General features: G+C 52.4%; 1 protein-coding gene across 4 annotated transcripts; it reads right to left on the bottom strand.

The window, feature by feature from the left end:
- Positions 1-8,900: 8,900 nt before the first annotated feature.
- Positions 8,901-20,332, bottom strand: KLHDC8A (kelch domain containing 8A). Of its 4 annotated transcripts, none has more exons than XM_071817628.1 (10): positions 19,935-20,332; positions 19,396-19,695; positions 18,952-19,214; positions 17,706-17,858; positions 15,004-15,070; positions 14,442-14,858; positions 12,600-12,764; positions 10,996-11,211; positions 10,554-10,655; positions 8,901-9,904 (listed from the first exon to the last, which is right to left on the bottom strand). In XM_071817628.1, exons 6-10 carry the CDS (start codon positions 14,815-14,817, stop codon positions 9,711-9,713), a joined length of 1,053 nt encoding a protein of 350 aa, XP_071673729.1. In that variant the 5' UTR covers positions 14,818-14,858; positions 15,004-15,070; positions 17,706-17,858; positions 18,952-19,214; positions 19,396-19,695; positions 19,935-20,332; the 3' UTR covers positions 8,901-9,710. The 4 variants fall into 4 exon arrangements, with proteins under 4 accessions (XP_071673729.1, XP_071673728.1, XP_065710907.1 ...); XM_071817627.1 differs by having other exon boundaries at positions 19,396-19,692; XM_065854835.2 differs by lacking the exon at positions 19,396-19,695.
- Positions 20,333-21,909: the final 1,577 nt, after the last annotated feature.

Genomic DNA, 21,909 nt, shown 5'->3' with positions numbered 1-21,909 from the left:
AAATCCTGAAGATGATCCATGATGCTCCAGACCTTGCAAGGAACTCAAGCTATTGGGTGGAAGGATTAACCTATGTACTTGCAGAGTTGTTACCATTTATGTGCTCCAAACCAAACCTGCTGTTTCGTACTTTACTTTGTGAACAGGTGCCAACAGAGCTGGAAAAGTGGCCAGTTGTAAATGAGAAGACTTTTCATTTCATCGTATCTAAGCTATTTTCTATGAAAACGTCACTCTTTGAGGCCTTTTGTAAAACTGAAGTTCTCCGGAAGAAACAAAAATCCTAAAATAGACCAGAATCACCAGCTTTTCACCAAGATACGCATAATATAATTCCAATAGAGCCAGGACACAGAGGTATCTCGTACTGCCACTGTCCTTGATCTTTATCACCAGTGGCCGCGTGGCAACTCTGTTTCTCAACAGGGTGTCAGGGATGAACAACTTGCAGCTTCAGACTGGTCCTGCATCCTTTGGATGCTCAGACCTCCCCTTAAGCTGCGAACACCACAACCCATGGGCAAATCTCCCCTTAAAACGAGCCACCTCCAACTAGTATGTCTGGAGAAGATGCTGTGCTGAAGCGGAGTCACGCCAATAAATTATTGACTGTACAGTAACAGGAGCCGCTTTTCAATCTGCAAGTGGCCAGCAGGGCCCATAGGGAAGATAAACAAGGCAGAGATGAGATTAACGAAACTGCTGTAATTTCAATGTCAAAGTAAACAGATAGGATCCTGTTCAGGCACAGCCCAGAGATTGCAGAAGAGCTGAAGGGGGAAGGTACAAACCTGCCTTATTGCAATAAACAAAGCGATTTCACTTGACTAACCAAGATGAAAGTGTCTGTGTCTCCCGAACGCTGCAAACCCGCAGATTAATGCTACCGACAGCTGTGGGATCGCTCGTGGTTTAGCCCATCGCTCCAAGAGAGCTCTTGAGCATGCATTTAACTTCAAGCACATATTTAACACTCCCCCTGATTTATAAGGATGCTTTCCCTGTGATGAAAGGGTCGCTTCTCTTTCTGTTTCTAGCAGATAAATGATTTTCTGCGATTTTCTGTGTTGTACGCAGGCTTAGCTATGCTTTTGCTCGAGATTGGCTCAGGAAGCCTATTTTAATGGAAATGTCAAGGGACAGAGATCTAAGTCCACTGGAATCCACTGATAAGGATCCTCTATTGTAACAGTATCGCTACTGCTTTCTCAGCAGTGGGGAAATCCACTAAAATTCCCCCAGCAGCAGCCTTAGAAATCCCAAACAGGGTTTCTCCAGCCCTTTGTACCATGGGGCTCGGCACATGTCCACTAAAACTGTGTGAAAGTCGACAAGGAATTTGGCTCCGTGTCAGGTTAACCTGCTCAAAGCTGCTCTAATCAACCCGATGCTTTGCCATAACGAGAGCTCTGTTTGCTTGCAGGTTCCTCACTTTATATTCATTTATTCTTGTCAAATCAATTCTGTGGCGTTATCTCAGTGCTAACAACATCCATGTTGTGGTCAAAACCTACAGCTCTGCTACCATGTTTCCCCAAAAATAAGACAATATTTGCTCCAAAAGATGCTCATTTTTTTACATGTATAGCTGCCTGGCCACTATTTAAATTGACTTTAAATGAACCATAAGTAGGGCTTGTTTTTGGAGTATTTGCCGAGCATCCTCAAAAATCAAGCTGGGGCTTACTTTCGGGGTAGGTCTTATTTTCGGGAAAACAGGGTATCGGATTTGGTGACAACAGGCTCTGTTCACCTCTGCTTGTGGACTGGTAAAGGAATAAACTTTCCCCAGAAGTCATAGTTACAGTGAACCCTCCGAGAGGGAAAGGAAGAGCTCTGCTGGGTGTTAAAATGCCAAAGACAACAAAAGGTTTAATGATGGCCTCTCGTTAGTGTCTTCCCAGCTGGCAGCATTCCTCACCTGCTGCTGGGCTGTGCTGGGCAGGTGTGAAACCCATTTCTCCTCCGAAAACACCGAGGAAACCGGGTTTGCTCCGATCCTCCTGACTGGGGGCCCCATCCATCAGCAGAAGAAGGGAAACACATTAGCACCAATAGGAGCCTTTTGAGAAGTAATTTATGGCTGATCACATCTAATGATTGCAGCAGAGGCCACCTCTCCACCCCAATCCACAGGGGCTGTGGGTTACACCAGCCTGCAGCCACCATCCATCCATCCATCCATCCATCCATCTGTCCATCCGTCCATCCATCCGCTCAGGACACACAGCTGCTCTGGGTAAAGCCCAGCTCACTTTTTCCAGCTCACGTTTTCCTTTCCTCTCCCACACACACCAACGGGTCTAACACACAGTTAAGAGGAGTTTGGTGCATGCACCAGCAATCACAAGTTACCCACACCAAGGAGAGAAAATCTTATCTATATAAATCAATAAAATACATTTTTAGCTACATTATTCTTCTATTGTATCATCTCATCCAGGGTTCTGCTGCCACAGATCGAGCACATTGCACAAACCAAGCCATCCAGGATGCCCTGCCGTGTGCTCCCAGAAGGTCACGGAAAGGCAGATTACAGCACATGGGGCTGCAGAAATGCCGAGGCATTTCTGGAAAACAAACAAACGAAACCAAGCAAACTCCCTCTAAAAGAAGCTGGAGCTGCTATTTTCAGAGCAGGAAGCGTCTGTGTTTCGGGGCAGTGACTCGGTATCCGTTCCGGCTCCGGCGGATGCCGATGGGGCGGGTTTGCTGGCAGCGAGAGCGGCTCAGCAGCTGCTGTCCCCATAGGGTTGGGGACATAACGGGGCAAGAACAGTGGCCATAGCGTGTGGGGACAGCGGCGACAGAGGGGTCCCAGTGCTCCCCAGTGCTGCTGCAGCTCTGGCAGCATGGAGGAGCTCTATTCCCAGCCATAAAGACCAACAGAAGTTCATCACTGACGCTGTACAGCAGCGTTCACGCAACCCTAGGGTTTTCCCCTCTTCGGGAAAAGGTTGATCAACTGATGTCCCAGGGCAGCACTGACCCCAAAGAGCATCTTCCTCCAGCGGCAGGACCAGTGGTGCTGAGCAGGAGTCATTTCTGCTCCGCAACCAGATCTGTTCGACATCGTCCTAAGGAAGTTTCCTGTTTATGCAGACAAAGTCTGCTTGGGGACAATAAGGAGCGGCGCTTTTTGGCAGGAAGGCCAGCACAGCCGTCGGCAACGGGACCGCCCGGTGACGGTTCTGCAGAGCCTGGACTTGAGCAAGCACGGCTGCGAGTGTTGGGGGTTCAGGTGAGGACACGGCCGCACCAGCTCTGGGGTTTGTTGAGCCCCATTAGGGAGCTGGAAAACAAGAAGGGAGAAGAGGCTGTGGCTGCAGAGGTTGGTGGGCACAGGGCTCCTGGGACACCTGGGGCAGAAGGACCAGCTTCTTGCAGCTCCCCAGAGACAGGAGGAACTGCCGGACAGATCTCCTGAAGATCGGTAAGAAAGAATGGCACAATACACCCTGCAAAGCACTCGCTGTACTGAAATGCGATCCCGCTTCAATGCAAGTCTCTGTGAGATCTAACACACATATTTAAAGAAAAGAAAAAGGTACTGCAGACAATTGCCAGTCCATTCTCAAGGCTGCTGACAGCAGTTCCCCAAGGCAGGGCAAATTTGCAATGTGTTTTTGAAAGAGAGCTGGGTTGAAACCTATTTATTTTATAGTTTGCTTTACTTCTAAAAGATTCCCTTTGCATCCCCATCCGCAGTGATTACAGCAATTTCAAGGCCAAGTTCAGCCAATGTCATTTGACATCAACAGGTCGTCTACGCTGAGGTTTAAACCTGTCCCTTGAATACACTACGGAAGTGGCATCGAACTTGGTTTGTGATGTTCAGACACCAGTAATCCTCATGACACAAGACGAGGTGGATGATTCATTGAATTCCCTGCCTCTGAAGAGCAAACCCCACAGAAGAAGCCAGACATAGCGGGGCTGCAGCAGCCAGTCGAGACCACAACCCCTCTTTGTGAGCAGGAGCCATCCCAACCACGGCAGCAGCTCCTCTGGAACGGAGCAGGGAGGGAAATCACCACCCGAGATCGTGCAACAGGGCCTGGTCCGTGCCCGCCACCACCGAGCCGCGGCAACGTGTGAATTCATGCAAGAACCTCCCTGAGATCTCTCGCAGCTGCTCGGTGTGTCATCACAGCCGGGGATCAGACAGCAGGACCGGCTGGAGGTGACAGGGCTCACAGGTATGTGGTCTTGTCACACAGGACTAACCCAGGCGTGGGGTGATCCTGCGAGCTGCCGGCTCCCCGTCCTGCTCACCGCGGTGACAAATGTGTCTGCTTCCACATGCACGGCAGCGCAGGGGTTTGCACTCGCTGAGTTGTGCGTCTGCCTGCACGAACGCACAGGACCGTCCCCTCTGTGCATCTGCACGCACACAGATACACCCCCTGCTCCTCACAGCACAGGGATCTCTGTGCCATACCCAAACCACTCTGGAGCAGAGAGGGGATTGTCACCAGCCCTCGCCCCATGCTGCCACCAAAGCTCATCCGCCACAATTCCCATCACAGACCCTGTTCACAGAGCTGGTTTGATCTCTGGGTTCAACCTCCCACTGAGGCTTTGCCTTGTCCCAGGCACAAGATCCATCAAGTATTAGTTTCGAAGATGGAAGTGCTGAGCATCACCTGCTGCAGAGTGTGTGCGACCTGCAGCTGGGAAGGAAACTCCGCAGCTTCCTAATGCCTGGAGACTGGTTGCAGAGCTCAAAGAGCTGCAGCAGTGCAAGCAAGGGCAGGATTCCATGGTACAGATATTTCCTTGACAGATGCTGTGCAGCAGCATTAAAGACTATCTGCTTGAAGCACCTGCAAAATTCATAGAACCATATAATCATTTTGATTGGAAGAGACCCTCAGGATCATCAAGCCCAACCATAACCCAACTCCAGCACTAACCCATGTCCTTAAGAACCTCATCTAAATGCTTTAAACCCCTCCAGGGATGGTGACTCCACCACTGCCCTGGGGAGCCTGTTTCAAAGCCCAACAGCTCTTTCTGTGAATATTTTTGTCTTAATATTCAATCTAAACCTCCCCTGGCACAATTTGAGGCCATTTCTTCTTGTCCCATCACTTGGGAGAAGAGACCAACCTCCTCCATGCTCCAACTTCCTTTCAGGCAGTTGCAGAGAGCTCTGTCATAGCTGCTGCAAGGCGTTTGGACTCCGAGGTGACGCCTGTTCATGAGAACAAAATGCTGGAGAGATGCAGAACATCGTTTTTTTACAATTTGCTGGATCCTTGTGCTATTAACCAGGATCCCTGCACAACCCAACGTGGGATTTTGGAGCCAGGCTGCTGCCCATCCCAGCAGCATAGCCCAGCACCGCAGACCCCGTTGCAGCAGGATGCGTGCCGGGAGGTGCTGGCCCAGCTCAGCACAGGGATGCCACCTGCTGTTCAGAGCACCAGGAGGAGAACAGGAGCCCAAACAAGCGCAGTGCTTACTTAAAAACAACCCCCTACTTATAGTCGGGGCGCGTCTGATTTACCTCCCTGCTCCCCAGCCTTGGCATCGGTCACATCTCCATCACCTGGAGAGCGGGCACAGCCCTTTTGCTCCAAACAAAAGCAGATTATCTCCCACAGCCTCTTATTTCCCACAGGAACAAGGCAGAGAAATGGCAGGGTTCGAGGTGGAGTTGTGAGAACCAGCAGTGGAAAGACTTAATCCTCCGGCTGGTGTTTGCCAGCGTGCTGGGACTGGTGGATGCCACCATCGAGCCCGGAGAGGCGATGGGAAAACTCGGAGCATTTCCCCTGCTCCTGGAGGGAATCTCACCCGCTAGAAGGGATTTCCCACGAGCCGAGAGGAGCCAGGGAAGGGCCACACATTCCCAAGGGTCTCCTTCCAGCCTTTGATGAGCCCAGAAGGAACTTTAAGTAACCTGGTGCTGCCTAACAGCTCGCTGCTGGGCACCCATCGTCCCCACGATGACTCTACTCACATTCCTGCTGCCTGGTTACCTCTCTGTGTTTGTAAAGCCATTTATGATCTCTGCTCGTAAAAAGCAAACAAGCTTATGACCAGGGAAAGTGCTTCAGTTCTTCAGGTACAGAGGTCTCCGAGTGGGTGTTGTCTGGAAGCAGCAGATACGTGCTGGATGTGTCTGAAGGCTCAGCAGCCACCTTTCCCAGCAGATTTTAGGGGAAAAGCAGTAGATGGACCAGGATGTGGCTGTGGAGCACTCTGGGGGTCACAGCAAGAGCTCACGGTGAAGAGAAGCTGCCAAATTAATGTGTATTGTGATTAAGTTAAAGGATGTACCCATCATTAACCAATTGATGTGATCAACGCTTTCTGACCACCTGCAAAACAAGGGGGTATTTTTGAAGCTTTAGATCCTTCTGCACGACAAGAGGGAGACAGAAGATGAAGTGATCCGTTGTTTAGAAGCACAGTGCTTAGTTTGTATTTAACTAATAATTACATCATAAATTATTTCTTAGTATTATGTGAATATAAGCAATGCGAGAGCATCCAGTCATTGGAGTACTTATGGAGGATGATCCCCAGCATTCCCCAGCGCTGATAAAATAAAGAATGATGCTTAACAGTATAATTGACTCTGCTGTTTAGTTCTCCATTTCAACAGCTGCTTGGGAAGCTCCCCAGCCCCTGAAATTAGGATAGATGTGGAAACTCCTGGGAGAGCTGCTCAGGGTGGGAACTACACATGGGAAAGTCCAAACAACATGTACGTTTGGACCTTTTTTACAAACCTGGCTTTGCATAGCACCACCATGGGCAAAAGCGGCCCCAGGCAGCAGCACCCAGTGCCACAGAGCGACCTCCTCGGGGACACAGGGGCTCTGGGGACATACCAGGGATCCTGTTTGGTGAGGAGAGCTTGGGTTTCACTACAAAGGCAGCTGACCTGCTTCTCGCTAAGCTGCCCCTCGGAGAGCTCCTCTTTCTCTCCTTTTCTAAGCGCTCAGCACACCCCCAGCTTTGATTACCAACCGTCTCCCCCCAGCCGTGTCCCCAGCCCCTGACATCTCTTCATTAAGTCCTAGAGCGGGTTTATTCCCATGACGCTGCTTTGTCTGTCACTCTCTCCAGCTTTTCTACTAGAGGGAGAAAGCAAAGGATCAGCCCCCAGCTGTTCTGCAGCCAGACAAAGGGAGCGGATTCCTCCTCCCCTTGCTCCAGCTTAACAAAGCCAAGCGCAGCAGCTCCAAACGCTGAGCCGCGGCCAGCGCGGCCTCGCTGCAATAAACAGGGCTCAGGGCTAATGAGAAAGCAAGAGCGGAGGAGCATCAGGCTGTGCCGTGTGTGGGAAAGGTTCCTTGAGGACAAAGGAAAACACTTCAATAAGAGCTAGAGACTCTCAGCTATGCAGAGGCGGCTGAAACGGAGATCAGCTGTGCCGGGAGACACGGGGTTTGTTCTAGAAAAGGAGGCTCCTTCTCTCCCTCCAATTTTTGTGGTTCAAAGGGATGTTTTTTGAGCCTTCTAGGGGGTCACAAGGCAGCCACCCAGGGCTGCACACACACAGATGGGTGCTCTTAGCACCTTCCTGCAGCTCTGCTAGACCCAGTGGACCTTTCAGCATCCCAGGATGCTGTTAGACAGAAATCTCTGGCCCTTGTGCCCCGCTCACCCTTCCCTGCAGCCTCACCCCCCCAGCAGATCTCACCCCAGAGCCCCCCCCACCTGCACTGGGTCAAAATGGTCTATGTCGTGCTCTGTGCTCCTCACCGGGGCCAGAGCTGCATTTCTGCACTGGGGGAGAGCTCCTTTCTGCAATTAGATATTTGCATTTATACAACCTTCCAAAACACGGTGTCTCAACGAACAAAGCACCAGGATGGGAACGCGACAGGGGATGGGGACAGACACCTCCGTACGCAGCGAGAGACGAGCAGGTGGGATGGAAATAATTAGCGAGCAGCTCATTAGCTGGGAAGTCGGGGCTTTTCCCTTTTCATTCGAGCTTTGCGATCAGAGAGAGCTGCTAGGGCTGCACTTCAGAAGCCAACTCGTTTCACCAGTTCCCAACGAGCACCGACCGCCGCGAACGGCCCCGCCACCCCTGGAGGGGCGGGAGCCGGCCCGGGGGTCCCAGCTCAGGGCTTCCCCGGAGCGAGTCCCGGCCCCCGGCCGCCCCCCCGGGCCGCTGCTGCCGTTGCCGCGGCCGCCGCACGGTGTCCTCGGAGCTCCGCAACCGGCGGGGCCGCAGCTGCCCCAGCAGCATCACCGGGAACCCCCCCCCGCCCCGAGAACCTCCCTAAAAGCGGGATGGACACCTCGGAAAAGGACAAAGGGGGGGCAGCCCCCAAGGCATGGGACACAGCAGCGACCCACGGCTGCTGCACTGACTCCCCCCGAGTCCCCCTTTTCAGCCCGGGTCCCACTTCTTTGTACAATCATTTTTGTTGCACCAGGGGAGGCTGAGGTTGGATGTGGGGAACAATTTCTTCCCCAAAGGGCTGTGGGGCATTGGAACAGGCTGCCCAGGGCAGTGCTGGAGTCACCATCCCTGGAGGGTTGGACAGACGGACATGAGGTTCTCGGGACACGGGGCAGTGCCAGGGATGGGTTACAGTTGGACTTGATGATCTTGAGGGTCTTTTTCAGCCAAAATGATTGTGTGGTTCTTGGAAGGGAAGGAGAAGCCCATCCCTCTGTCCTTGGGGGCTCAGAGGGGATCTCAGGAGCACATCTTGCACCTCTGCACCCCATGGTCAAAAGTTTTCTTTTAGAGGCTGCATGAAAGCAGATGCATCTGGATGTGCCAAGGGTGAGGGTCCCCATGACCAGTCCCTGCTGAGGTTCCCAGGGACATGGGTTAGCGTCAGCGTTGGGCTAACAGTTGGACTTGATCCTGACGGTCTCTTCCAACCAAAACGATCCCATGCTAAAGCCCACAGCACAGGTTGGGCTTCCCCAAAGACAACCTTTTAATGGTGCAACTGCTACAGCTACAATTGTAACCCCGCGGTGTGGACAGCCCTCCTGCAAACTGCACGGCCAGAACAAAACCAAAGAGCAGGGGATAGCTGGGGGCTTCTGGCTTCACTGGCAGCAAAGCCATCTCTGTGCGAAACATGACAAAGGCAGTACCTGCGCTAGTCCTGTGCCAAGAAGGTCTTCCCTCTAGCCCAAATAGTCCCTTGGGTATTCATCCCCTCCAGGAGCAGTGCTCTGGCTCCTGGCAAAAGGATAATCAAATGCTACAGGCTTGCGGGAAAAGCCTTGCTATGAAGGCAACAGAATGACCCCCGAATCTGGCTGCAGGTTAGCAGCTTCCCTTGTTGCAAGCCAAGGGGATCTGTGCAGGGAAGCACACGTCGATTCCAGGGTGCTCAGAGATTGCAACGTCACCTCAGTTCTCCCTGAGCCACAACCAACCTGTCTGGATGCTCCTAACACCTCTGAACCCATCGCCTCTGCTAGCGGGTGACGATGGCCACAGGGAGGGACTTGCCCATGCCCTGATCTCCAGAGTCCTTCTGCTGGCAGGAGACACTGTGAGCTGGTCCTTCACTTGGGCTTCCCCATAGAGCTCTGAAGACAACTGGAGGGGACCCCGGGCCAAAATGCTCCTTCCCTCCATGGGGCTGGAACGTCAGTGCCCACAAGGGAGAAAAACAGCAGCCCTGGCTCCAGAGCAAGGCTGGGTTTAGCTACCAGGCTCCTGGGGCAGCTCGGGTGATGCTCCCCCAGACTCAGCCCCACCAGCAGGGTCAGGAATCGGAGAGGCACAGGGCTTCCACGGCGCTGCTCAGGCCCTGGCTCACCCCGCCGACCGCCAGCAGACAGTTCTGCACCACGATGCTGGAGCAGGCACAGCGCGGGGTGGGCATGGGGGGGAGGCTCTCCCACTTGTTCTTCTCAGGGTGGAAGGCCTCTGCGGACTCCAGGACAGTCGGCTGGTTTCCTGGAAGGACAATACACAGAATCCCAGAATGTCAGGGGTTGAAGGGACCTGGAAAGCTCATCCAGTGCAATCCCCCCATGGAGCAGGAACACCCAGCTGAGGTTCCACAGGAAGGTGTCCAGGCGGGTTTGAATGTCTGCACAGAAGGAGACTCCACAACCTCCCTGGGCAGCCTGGGCCAGGCTCTGACACCCTCACCACGAACAAGTTTCTTCTCAAATTTAAGTGGAACCTCCTGTGTTCCAGTTTGCACCCACTGCCTCTTGTCCTGTCACTGGTTGTCACCCAGAAGAGCCTGGTTCCATCCTCCTGACACTCCCCCTTTCCATATTGATCCCCATGAATGAGTCCCCCCTCAGTCTCCTCTTCTCCAGCTCCAGAGCCCCAGCTCCCTCAGCCTTTCCTCACACAGGAGATGCTCCACTCCATCATATTTGTGAAAAAAAACCAAGGCACTGGGTCACCTGGGAAGCACGGGCAAGCATTTCTTATCTTCTCTGGAACAGCATCTGTGCTCTGGACCCCATTCACTTATGGGATGCGTTTTCCCTGCTTCCCCAGTGCTGCCAGGGCCAGGATCCCTCCCCTCTGTGACAACACATGACTCACAGATGCTTTTAAAGTGTTCCCACCCTCCGCAGTGCCTCACCTAGTCCCCCAGCCACAACGACTCTGCCTTTCAGGTAGCCAGCCACAAAGTCCGCTCGCCTTTTCTTCAGGTAGGAGGAGCGCTCCATCTTCATCCAGCCACCTGGGAGGGACAGGACACAGCGGGCATTGCGGGAGCACCCATTCCTGGAAAACCATCTGCCTCTCTGACCTCCTACTTGCTTGTAGGATCATCATTTTGCTGCTTCCCCTTGGGGTAGCAAAACCTCATGACACAAGGGTCAGCATCACCACCAGATCAGACGGAGCTGTTGAACCCAGTGTCTTGGGATCATGGTTTTGCCCCTCTGCTGCCTCGACTTGTTAATCTTGACCGCAGGCCTTCCTCTAGGCTGGGCTTAAGGTGCCAGCGGTCCCAGGGCTCAGCAGATGAGAGCTCTGCAAAGAGAGCAAAGCCCTGTGTGCTGGGACAATCCACCCACCTTGTTCCATGTCAAACATGTCCACGGTCCTCATGAACTTGGGCTGCCGGTAGAGCCGGCCCTGCCGCAGGCCCCCGAGACTGAAGAGTTTGTCTTCTGTAGGCACGAAGCTGGAGAAGGCTCTTTTGTTGGGGATGTTGGGAAACTTGGTCCACGATCTGGTCTCGGTGTCAAAGACCTCGAAGGCGTTGATAGCGTACTTGGACTGCCTTCCCCCTGGGGCGGAGGAGATGGAAGGAAAAGGGTCAAACGTGGCTCACAGCACCAACCCACGGGCAGCAGGAAGCAGAGGAGCCTCCCAGGGCAGGCTGAGAGCCTGATTTCCCCAGCTCTCAAGTCACCCGCACCTTCGCACTGTTGCGCTCGCTTCTCCTTAACCGCATTTTTCACTCCATCGCACCCTCCGCTTCCCTCCACGCTGGCAGCAGTGGGTTGCGAGCGCAGGAAGGTGTTAATATGCACCCGTTTAATCAAGACAAATTCACAGCAGAGCAGGGATGGGTGCTTGGGGAGCCCTTTGCAATTCAGATGAGCTTGGGGCCAGTGCAACCCAAGCTCCTGATAGAGCGGGAAAGCCAGAGCAGCTGCTGCTCCCACCGCCAAAGACGCGTTTTATTCTTCCAGCCCTCAGATGCAGATGAATTCAGCTATTCTCAGCTCAGATATTCACTGTTGCCTTTGAAGGCAGAACCTGTGCTCGCTACTGGGCCCACAAACTGTTTGCCAGCAGCAGAGCAAACTGTAAAATAGATCAAAGAGTCTTTTTCGGTAACCCCTAAAGAGAGCCAGGGTTGTCTGGTGGCTTGAGCAATCAGAACTCCTGCATTTTGATCCGGATATTCTGTTTGGCCATTGAGCTAACAGCAACATTTCTCTGCCTTGGTTTCCCTTTGTGTAAGGCAAAAAGGAATGAAAATCATCCCCCGCAGAAGGCTCAGTCCAGCATTTCCCAGCTACAGCAGGTCCTTCCTCCACCAAAGGCAGACCCTTTGCGAAGCTGCACGGTACTTTGCTGGTCTAAAAAGCATAGAAAGTATTTTTACTGACTATTTGAGCCCAAGGGCTTTCAACCACAGTCACGGGACTGCAAATTGAGTAGGAAAAGACCAGTTGTACCCTCAGCTGGTCACTGATGGGCCTGGGACAGGGAGACAAGAGCTGCTGCGGGACCTGGGAGCTCCCGGGGTGTTTGAGGGTACAGGTTTGCAATGGAGCTGTGAATGCAAACCCAGCAACAGCCCCTCTCCAAACCCACAGCTGCAAGCTTAGCAGTTCTGAATTTCTAAATTTCTTCCCCAAAGGGCTGTGGGGCATTGGAACAGGCTGCCCAGGGCAGTGCTGCAGTCATCATCACTGGAGGGTTGAACAGACACTGAGATGAGGTTCTCAGGGACATGGGTTAGTGCCAGGGCTGGGGTAACAGTTGGACTTGATGACCTTGAAGGTCTCTTCCAACCTAAATGATTCTATAAATGCATAAGAAAGCAGGCAGGGATGGGAAGGAGCGTTCCTCAAACCTCCAGGGAGGTTTCTCAGCACTCAGATCAGAAGAGCTGCTGCCCGGCGGTGCCCGAGGAGGAGGAGGCGCCAGGAACGCTCCTTACCCAGCACGTAGATCTTGGAGCCTCGCAGGAAGGAGGTGGCAGCGTAGCGGGGTGTGGGCATGGCCGCCAGCGACACCCAGATGTCCTTGAGCATGTCGTAGTGCTGCAGGTAGTTGTGCGGCCGCAGGTCGGATCCCATCCCACCAGCCGCATAGACTCTGTAGTCTGGACAGGGCCAAGAAGCAAGGAAAAATAAAGAAGAAAACCCCACAAAATTATTATAGGAAAGCATCAGAAATACAGCTCCTGCTTCGCCCCAGTGAGGTCTGGCATCAAATTCGTATCAGCTACATCCACGTTTGGCTAATGGCAAACCCGGCTCTCCAAAACAAAGTCCTACCTGCACAGCACCCACGTTATCTCCTTCAACAAGCACTACAGCCCCACAGACACGATTCAGGAGAACAGCGACAGCTGCCTTGCCCTGGTGGGCAGCCCTACAAAGCAGCTGAAAAAGCACAGACCAGCCCACCCGCTGCAAGGATTTCAGCTGCTATTTCTGTTCTCACACCAAATTGACCCTGCCGTATCAGTCAGGAAAGCTTATACTCAGAGAAAAACATCTCCGAGATGGTAAACATTATTTTTAAACATTCCTTGACGGTAGCTTTTAAACCCACTTAAGCAAACAACCCAAGCAGCTTTCAAAGAAGCTGCCTGGAGATTAGATTTGTAATCCGGGCCCGGCGGGGAGCTGGTTGACCCCAGGCGCGCTGCTTGGGAACACGGCTCCCAGCGCCAGGCTCTTCACAAGCACGGCAGAGCCTGCTAAAGGAAATCAATGTTCCACATCTCTGCTTGAAAATGAAACAATGAGATGGGCTAATAAGGCAGAGCCTCACGGGTTTTTAACAAGCCCCATTTAAGACCGTGGTGAGGACTGCAGAGGGGAAGCAACGTGGGAGCTTGTACAATGATTTGAGCCCATGACCATGAAGCTGACTCTCTCCTGGCTGCTTCTGGGTTTGGACCAGGGATGTCTCTTCAAACCAACGCTGTTCTGCAGCTCCAAGACCATCCCTTCTGGCTCTGCAGCTCAGCCACGGTGCTCCCAGCCTGGTTTCGTGCAGCCAGCACCACCACTCCTATTTGCCCAGCATCTGCAGCACATAAGGACCAGAATTTGCTACAAAACCCTGGAGAAGTTTGATTTGAGACCCTGGAGCTTGGACCTGTCCAAAATAACCCAGGTACCAACACAGCCACAACTCTTTATGTCTCCAGGGCTGAAGATACTGAGCAGCCCCAGGGTTTATCTGGTTTTATTTATGAGGGGCAGTTTGAGGGAGCTGGGGGTTCAGCTGGAGAACAGGAGCTGAGGGGAGACCTTCTGATCTCTGAACTGCCTGAAAGGAGCTTGGAGCCAGGGGGGTCGGGCTCTGCTCCCCAGGAACAAGCGCCAGGAGCAGAGGAAACGGCCTCAAGTTGCGCCAGGGGAGGTTGAGGTTGGATCTGGGGAACAATTTCTTCCCCAAAGGGCTGTGGGGCATTGGAACAGGCTGCCCAGGGCAGTGCTGGAGTCACCATCCCTGGAGGGGTTTAAAAGGTGTTTAGACAAGGTTCTTAGGGACATGGGTTAGTGCTGGAGTTGGGTTATGGTTGGACTCGATAATCCTGAGGGTCTCTTCCAACTGAAGCAATTCTACGACTGTATGCTCTCAGCTGCCACCTTTAACAAGCGGGATATGACAAATACACGGGGTTCAACTTCTAGAAGAACAGAAACTGTTTTGGAGAATAACAAACCCTGTGCCATTGCCAGGAAAGCCTTTGTGCCTGATGCACCAACTGATGCCGACCCTCCCATCCCTCCCTGCCCTGGGAGGACCGAACCCTCCTTGCCTTTTGCCGTCACCGAGATGCCCATGGCCGCCTCTCTCAGCGAGTTCCTCTTCTTCCACTTGCCCTCGTCTACGTTGTACATCTCCACTATCTTCAGCGGCATCTGATTCACTCCGACCCCTCCAATCACCATGATCCTCTTGCCCAAAGTGGCCACGGCCACCCCGGCGCGGGCCGTGGGCATGGGGGGCAGCGAGGTCCACTGGTCGGCCTCGGGGGAGTAGACCTCGAAACAATCCATGGGGACCCCGTTGTCATCGCAGCCCCCAATGGCAAAGACCTGCCCGCCAGCTTCCACCAAGGTGGAGTAGACCCTGCGGCTGGGGAGCGGGGCGAGGGTTTTCCACTGGAAGTCTTTGGTATTCGCCAGCTCCATGGTGGCCGGTGAGGTGAGGAAGCATCAGTCCCTGCCCTGCACTGCGAAACAGAGGGAAAAGATTAAAAGAAAAGAGCAGACAAAGTACAAACAGCATCCGGAGCTGCTGGCAGGGATGGGAGCACCAGCCTCCCGCAGCCACCGGCCCCTCCACCACCCCCGACGCGCAGCAGCACCCACCGGTACCTGTCACTGCGTCTCCATTAATCCTGCAGTTCCAGATCTGCCTCAGAAGCCGGTGCAGAGACCGATCCTAAAAATAAAACAAAAGAGAAAAAAATAAAAAGGCAGAGAGGTTGGAGTCGGTTTGTTATCCTGTGTTATCCTGTTTCCTGAGCATCTCCGCCCCCAAGCGACGTTCAAACCCAGGAGGCTGCAGGCTGTCTGCTCACTTCCCCGCTGCCTGTCTGCAGGGCCCGGCTGAAGGGGAAAGCAGCTTTCTCTGGCTCCTACGTCTCCTCTGCAAGTGTGAATTAGGGGAAGGTGATGAAAAAGCATCATCTCAGAGAATTAGACTGTGATCCATCAAAATCACTCAGCCTACAAGTCTGAGCTGGCCTGAAAACCAATCAATCCAAGCAGAGCTTGTTATTTTAACTTATTCACCCAAATAGATTTCACTAGTCAGCTAAACATTATTTATTGCATAAAGAATACGGTTAATAAACCCATAAACACTCCTTGGGCTCTAACCTTGAGCAGCAGGACCCCAGCACTGTGGGGGCCGCAGGATAAAGCGACACAAAGCAACAACAAAAAGCAGCAGCAAGTCAAACCACGCTGTGCATCTTCCAGGAGCTGGGGAGAAAGGGGCAAACAACAGAGTAAATCACCAGCTGCTGTTCTCAACCCCTTCTCCTCCAATGTGCATCATTCCCCGCCACTGGAGCAACTCGGGGAATTTTGCCTTGGCAGTTTAAGCAGCTCTGGGCTATTGCTTTCATGAATAATTTATCTTCTTTCCAGGTGATTTTTCATGCATTACCACGGACAAATTCAGTATGGGCCAGCAAATTAAAAAAGCAGAGCCAGCTCCTATTTCCAGGAGCATGACAGATTTGCATCCTGACCCCTGAGAAGTCATCTTCCTGCCCTTTGCCTCAATTTCTTCAACTATTAAGCGCAGTGCTGGGATGAGACACAATCAGCATCACTCAGACTGCTGACAGAGGCACAACCTCACGGCTGGGGCCAGTTACTCCGCTGTTATTAATGCTCTTCAAATCTCCGGTAGAATTGTCTTAAAAATGCCTTTTTTGACACACCAGAGCGTGATTTAAAGCGCTTGGAGATGGTCGAGTATTTCTGTAGGTCCTTTGTGAGCTCGGGTAGAGCAGAGACCTGCAAAGCCAACCCAGCTGCGATCCCAGCCAGCAGGAACCAGCGGACCCGGAGCCACCACCCCAGCAGTATCGCAAACCTCTGCCTGCATTCGGTCGCCTTGGCACATGACTCACGAGCTCTGTTCCGCTTTGGTGCTCATTAAATAAAATCAAGGTCAGTTTGAAACACCGTGCCTGTCTCCTTTGTCTCCAGCTCTCCTGAATCTCCCTAGAAAGCCGTGCAAGCCATCAAAATACGCCCGGGCGCTGCAGCCATGTTCTCCTCCCAGGCAGAGGGAATTATCGCTTAATTATACCAGACAAATTGGAAGCATTAACTTTTTTTCTTCTTAAACGGCTACATAAAAATCAAAACGAATGGTAATTGCTTTTCTGTTGGGGGAGGCGGCAGCACAGCCCTGAGCCCAGGATGGAAACCCCAGGTTTAAGTGCTCGCCCACACTCCCCATGGTCTTTGCTATGGGGACAGGGGGACACCTCGGTACATGGGGCTGCACACCCAAATGACCCCCGCAACGAGAGGCCACCCCCACCCCACAGGTTATTAATACATGGGGCTCATTTCAGAGAGCTCCTGGGTTAGTAGCATTTATTCCCTGCAATGATTTGTGGTTTATAAAAGTGATAACACTGGGAAGTGAGCAAGGGAGAGAGCTGGGTGCTGCCCGGTGCAGCTGCTGTTGCTTTCCTTCCTATCTTGCCTCCCTCCAGGATTTGACACCCATCAGGGTGTTCATCCAGCACAACCCAAACTATTGCATCGCTGCATCAGCACGGAGGGCAAACAGACCTTATTTACACCTCTCCAAATACAAGGGAATACAAAAAAGCCCCAGAAGATGAAAAGCCACTAAGATACTCCCAAATCTTCTATTTTTATTGCTCATGCTAAGCATATCCACCCCCAAGACATCACTGTGTACATCCCAGCCACACTTACACATAACACACAGACCCCCCAGGGAGGAGCTCTGGGCTATAAAGATCCTGAATGCCCAGCCAGCCCGGGGCAGGTACAACTCACTGGGGCAGGTACAACTCACCGGGGCAGGTACAACTCACCGGGGCAGGTACAACTCACCGGGGCAGGTACAACTCACCGGGGCAGGTACAACTCAACTCACCGCAAACCCACCCTGTACCACGCTTGTCCCATTCGCTCAGAAAAGCCTCCAGCGCTTCTGCTGTGCCCTGCGGAGCATCACCCGCTCACACCCTCACTTTGGGAACAGTGATCATTCCAGGGACACCGTAAAGACCCAGGGTACAACAACGCTCTTCACCACCAGTTGACCTCAGAAATACCCTTGGCTTTGCTGACTTCAGTAGCGTGACCCCAGATTTCCATCAGCAGATCTGCGGATGGGTCAGGGCCAGGACACCCATCCCAGACATCCCCGCTCCCCGAATTGTCTCCCACCTGCCAAACACCCACATGTCCCTTGTCACCAGGAGCAGGTTAAAACGCAGACAGCCAGCAACCTGACAGAGAAGCCTATTAAAGCAACCGCTCCTTTCTGAAATAAAAGAAGCTCTTGTACTCACCGAAATGTCACCCCAGATAAAGCAGGGGCAGTTCAACAGGAGCAGAAGGGCTGCGGAGCTGCAATCAGGTTGATGTTCAACTGGAGAGCGAACGATTCCCACCGCTCTGGGGACCGGCGTCACAGGAGAGGCAGGAACAGGGGCAACATTACGCTGGAAATAGCACAAAAACACCAAGAGGAATAAAAGCAAGAAATAAACCCCAGCTCCTTGCTGCTCAGCACCAGGGAGGAGCGAGCAGCTTCGTTTCAGCTCTGCCTGGGCTATTAAATAATGAGCAGGGAGAGATGACACAGCACAGACTCAATGAAGGCAGCTAAAAGGAGATGATTCAGTGCAGGGAACATGGTTCTGTCCCAAGGAACAGTCACAGTACAGGGCTGGGGGGGACACAGGGGAGATCCCTGGGAATTTCCCCTGTCTGCCTTTGTGCTGTTTTCACCTATGCTGGAAGTCAGCAGGATACAGGGCATCTCAAATAAAGCACCAAAAAGTTTGGGAGGTGGGAGCAGCACTTAACCCTCCCTGTTAATCAGTGTAATTGAAACAAGCTGCTTTTCCTCCTAGAAGCACATAAATGTCACGGAGTAACCACCCTTTGCACTGGGAGATAAACATCAGTATGGCCAAGAGGCCCCAGCCCTGTGGGCTCATGTACCAACCTTTGCTGTAACAAACGAAAATACAAAACCAAAACATAGAAATCCTTATTTCGGCAAAGACACGGGGGCTTTTCCAAAGTCTGGCACCTTTAGAACACCCCCAGCACTGCAGAAGCCTGAGCTCCCATCCCAAATGCTCATTCTCATTTCTTGGGGACACTCAGAACAAGATACAGTCTGTCTATAAGCTCTGAATATTATACAGCCCCAGTCCCCAAGGTCGTGTAACACCAAGTCTAGGTTTTCAATGACTCCAACTTTTAAGCAGAAAAGGCTTTAAAAAGAGCCTTTGAAAAGTGGAGACTCTGGTGCCTTCTCCATTGCTCAAACCCCGGCAGCTGAAGCTTTAAACAGAACATGCATGAAATTTTCAGTCTGGTATTTCTGACCTCTATTCACACTGAATCAAGTTTCCTTGCCATAGTAACAGCTACCCAGGAAAAAAATAATCCACTAGTTCCCTGCCTTTGTCTCCAAATCACCCAGATGGCAAAAGAGACTGTTTAGCTACACGGAGAGTGAAAAAGCATTGCAATTATGAGAGAATTAATTGTAGCGAGCAAAGAAAAAGCAGCAGCACTCACAAGCAGCTCGTTTCATCCCTTCTGTTGCTGTGTATCTCTCTTTGCAGACGAACGTAGGTGCAGTTTGAAGGTGCAGACAGCAACCTGGGGCCACTCCGACCTCCTCCCCGGCTTCACCCCTTTCTCCCCATCACTGGTCCCTTGAGGTGGTTTCCAGCCTCCTCATGCCAAATGCGACTTCCCGAGGTTGCTTATAGAAGGAAGGCAGAGAGGTTGTGGAAGGGAATATTCCACAGCAGCCGGATGCCCAGAGCTTTAGCAGGCTATACAGGACAGAGAGAACAGCGGTTTCATTTTCTGGCACTCGTTAGCACAGCTAAGCAGCCCATCCTATTTGCTTTTTTCCTAGGTGGGCTGAAGAGTCAACAGAACGAGTTAAGATTTATTCACCGTGCGGTTTGTCACAAGAGAGTTGTAATTTCATCAAGAGAAAAGCTAACCCACCTGAGAGTGATGGGTGCCCCGGTCCAGCACCCAGCAGCATCCTGCATCCCCCCCTCGCCCTCTGGCCTGCACAAACTGCTTCTCTTTCACACGAGTCATACACAGAAGGTCTTTTTCAAGCCCTGCAGTCTCACTGTTTACGTTTATAAAGCTCCTGCGACTCTGTGTTTAGGCTGCATCCCTCCGGCGGGGAATGTGAAGAGCCTGGGCAGGATCTCAAGTGGCGGAGCTCAGCGCCCGCACCCATCGCAGGCAGGGCCTGGCTGGGGAGAGGGGCCGAAAAGGTGGGATCGGGGACTACTGGGGGGAAGGGAAAAAAAATAAAGAAAACAAAATAAAAACACATAAAACACACCCTCCTTAACCCATTTTTGCAGGGGGGGAAACACAAACTCAAAGCTTTGTTTCTGGTTGCTTATGAAAAGCCTGGCCTGACACCGCGATAAAGCCGTCCCCCTGCAAAACAACCCCCCCCGAAAAACCCGCTGACCTCCAGCAAGAAACCCCCTCCTTCCCTCCCGCCCACCGGGTGTACTCACAGCCCCCGGGGAGCCGGGTCCAGGGCGGGGAGCGCGGCTGCGAGAAACGCTCTTCAACCGCGACAGCCGAGTCCTCGGTTCCCGCGGAGCATCCCCCACCTCCCGCCCCGCACCGGCGAGGGGGACGCGAGCGGCGCCGGGAGCAGCCGGGGCTGGGAGCGCTGCGTGGGAGGGATGCGAGGAAAGGCACAAAATAAATACAAAACTAAACCAAAATCAGCATAAATCCAGCAGCCCTAATCTTCACCCGCCCGGAGATGTAGGACAATTAGAGGGAGAGTGTTTCCCCATCTGGTCTTTCCCCCGGTGGCGGCAGCCGGGGGTGTGCATGCGTGTGTGTGTACACACTGTGTTAGCAGAGCCGTATTTAAGCCTTTTATGGCTCCCCACGCTCGCACAGGATGTTCTGGAGCTCAGGCTCTCCCCCCGCCGCCCGCCAAAGCGAAACTCCTCGAAAAGGGAGACAGACGGACAAAAATAGGGGAGTAGGAGCTGGAAAGCAGGAGCTGCCTGTGTGAGGAGGGAGAGCCCCAAATGTGGGGTTCCCCACTTCGGGAGGGGCTGCCCCACGCTGGTCCCAGTTGGCACTGGGAGCTGGGGGACGCTTTGCCCCACGGTTGCAGAGGCAGCAGTAGGGCATGGGACTCTTTGGGTCCCCGTTTCCCACCTCAGGCTTTCACATCCCTGACGTGCTTCTCTACTCTTCTCCTAAAATTGCTGCAGAATAACTTTGCAGAACAAAATATCATTCATAAGCAAAAGCCAAAAGAGAAATAACCTTTCAATGCATCTTCCATCGAGCTTCAAAGCTCCTCCCCAGAGATGCATTTGCAGTTCAGCCCAGCAGATGTTTCTAAATCCTCCAGGAACCCCCTGAACTCCCAAAGTCCTTGATGCCCCCCGGGATTTCTGCTCTTTCCAGCCTTGTGTTCACAGAGCTTTCCCCACAGATCCAGAGCGTGACTGAGCATACCTGAGCATCAGGTGCTCAAACACTCAACAGCCTTTGAACCCACAGCTTCTCGAGCTGGAAAATCTCATGTTCCCGTTTCAAAGGGACTCGCTTCTCCGGTGGCCGCTTCCCTGGACCAGTGACAGTCCCCAGGGGTGGCTGGAGGAGGTTTCAAGTTCAGCCCTGGCTTGCAAAAACCCCTTGCTGTTGACCCCGATTCAGACCCATCACCATCCAGAAAAGGGTTGTTGCTGCCGATAGCTCGCGCTGGTTGAGACACGGAGCTATTTTATAGCAGCTCTAGCCATAAAATAAGAAAAATGAGGAAACCAACAAGAAGTTGAGTCAAATGACTCTCCATAAAGCAAATTCTCATCCCCTACCAGCTATTTTAATCTCCTCTTAGCTTTCCAGTGGGAGGATTCAATTTGCATTTAAATAAAAACATCAAGCACAGGGCCAATCTAACATTAAGATGTTCATTACAAAGGCATTTACCTCTTAAGAAACTTAAAAAGACCCCATCAAACCGGATTTTAACATGGGGGCTATTAGCAGTCTGGCATTATTGGACACTCAGGAAGTTATTATTCCTTACCAGACTGTTCAGAGATGAGAAGAAAGGTCTCCAGCCAGCTCATGAGCTCCCTGCTTAAACCCAGGCTGAGGAGATAAGTTGGAGCTCAAGCCACAGGGCTGGCAGCTCCTCTCCATCCCCATGTTAAACCACGAGTTTTGGTCCCAGATGGGTTTTTGGTTGGTTGGTTTAGATTATTTATTATAGGTTTTGGGGGTTTTTTTTTGGTTGGTTGGGTTGGTTTTTTTTACATCACTGTTTGATCTCAAGCCTTTCATCTGCTTTTCATTTTCCTTCCTGCTTTCCACCTGCCCATTTCACCTGTTGTTTGGAGGCTGCATTGGGCTCCCCGTGCTGTGTTTTCATTCCAAGTACAGGACTTTTCTTTTGGGAAGGATCAGGATCTTGTAGATAAAGGGTAAAAACATCCAAGAGGAGCAAGAGCT

The sequence above is a fragment of the Patagioenas fasciata genome, chromosome 21, assembly GCF_037038585.1.
Source record: "Patagioenas fasciata isolate bPatFas1 chromosome 21, bPatFas1.hap1, whole genome shotgun sequence".
NCBI classification, from domain to species: Eukaryota; Metazoa; Chordata; class Aves; order Columbiformes; family Columbidae; genus Patagioenas; species Patagioenas fasciata.
This window is presented reverse-complemented; position numbering and strand designations above follow the sequence as displayed.

Excerpts from the sequence above, each read along its gene's own strand:
- KLHDC8A (XM_071817628.1), bottom strand. The coding sequence starts at position 14,817 with ATGGAGCTGGCGAATACCAAAGACTTCCAGTGGAAAACCCTCGCCCCG. Across the intron at positions 11,212-12,599 it reads CTCCAAGATCTACGTGCTGG|GGGGAAGGCAGTCCAAGTAC; the intron begins GTAAGGAGCGTT and ends CCTCCGCCCCAG. Across the intron at positions 9,905-10,553 it reads CGTTGTGGCTGGGGGACTAG|GAAACCAGCCGACTGTCCTG; the intron begins GTGAGGCACTGC and ends TTGTCCTTCCAG.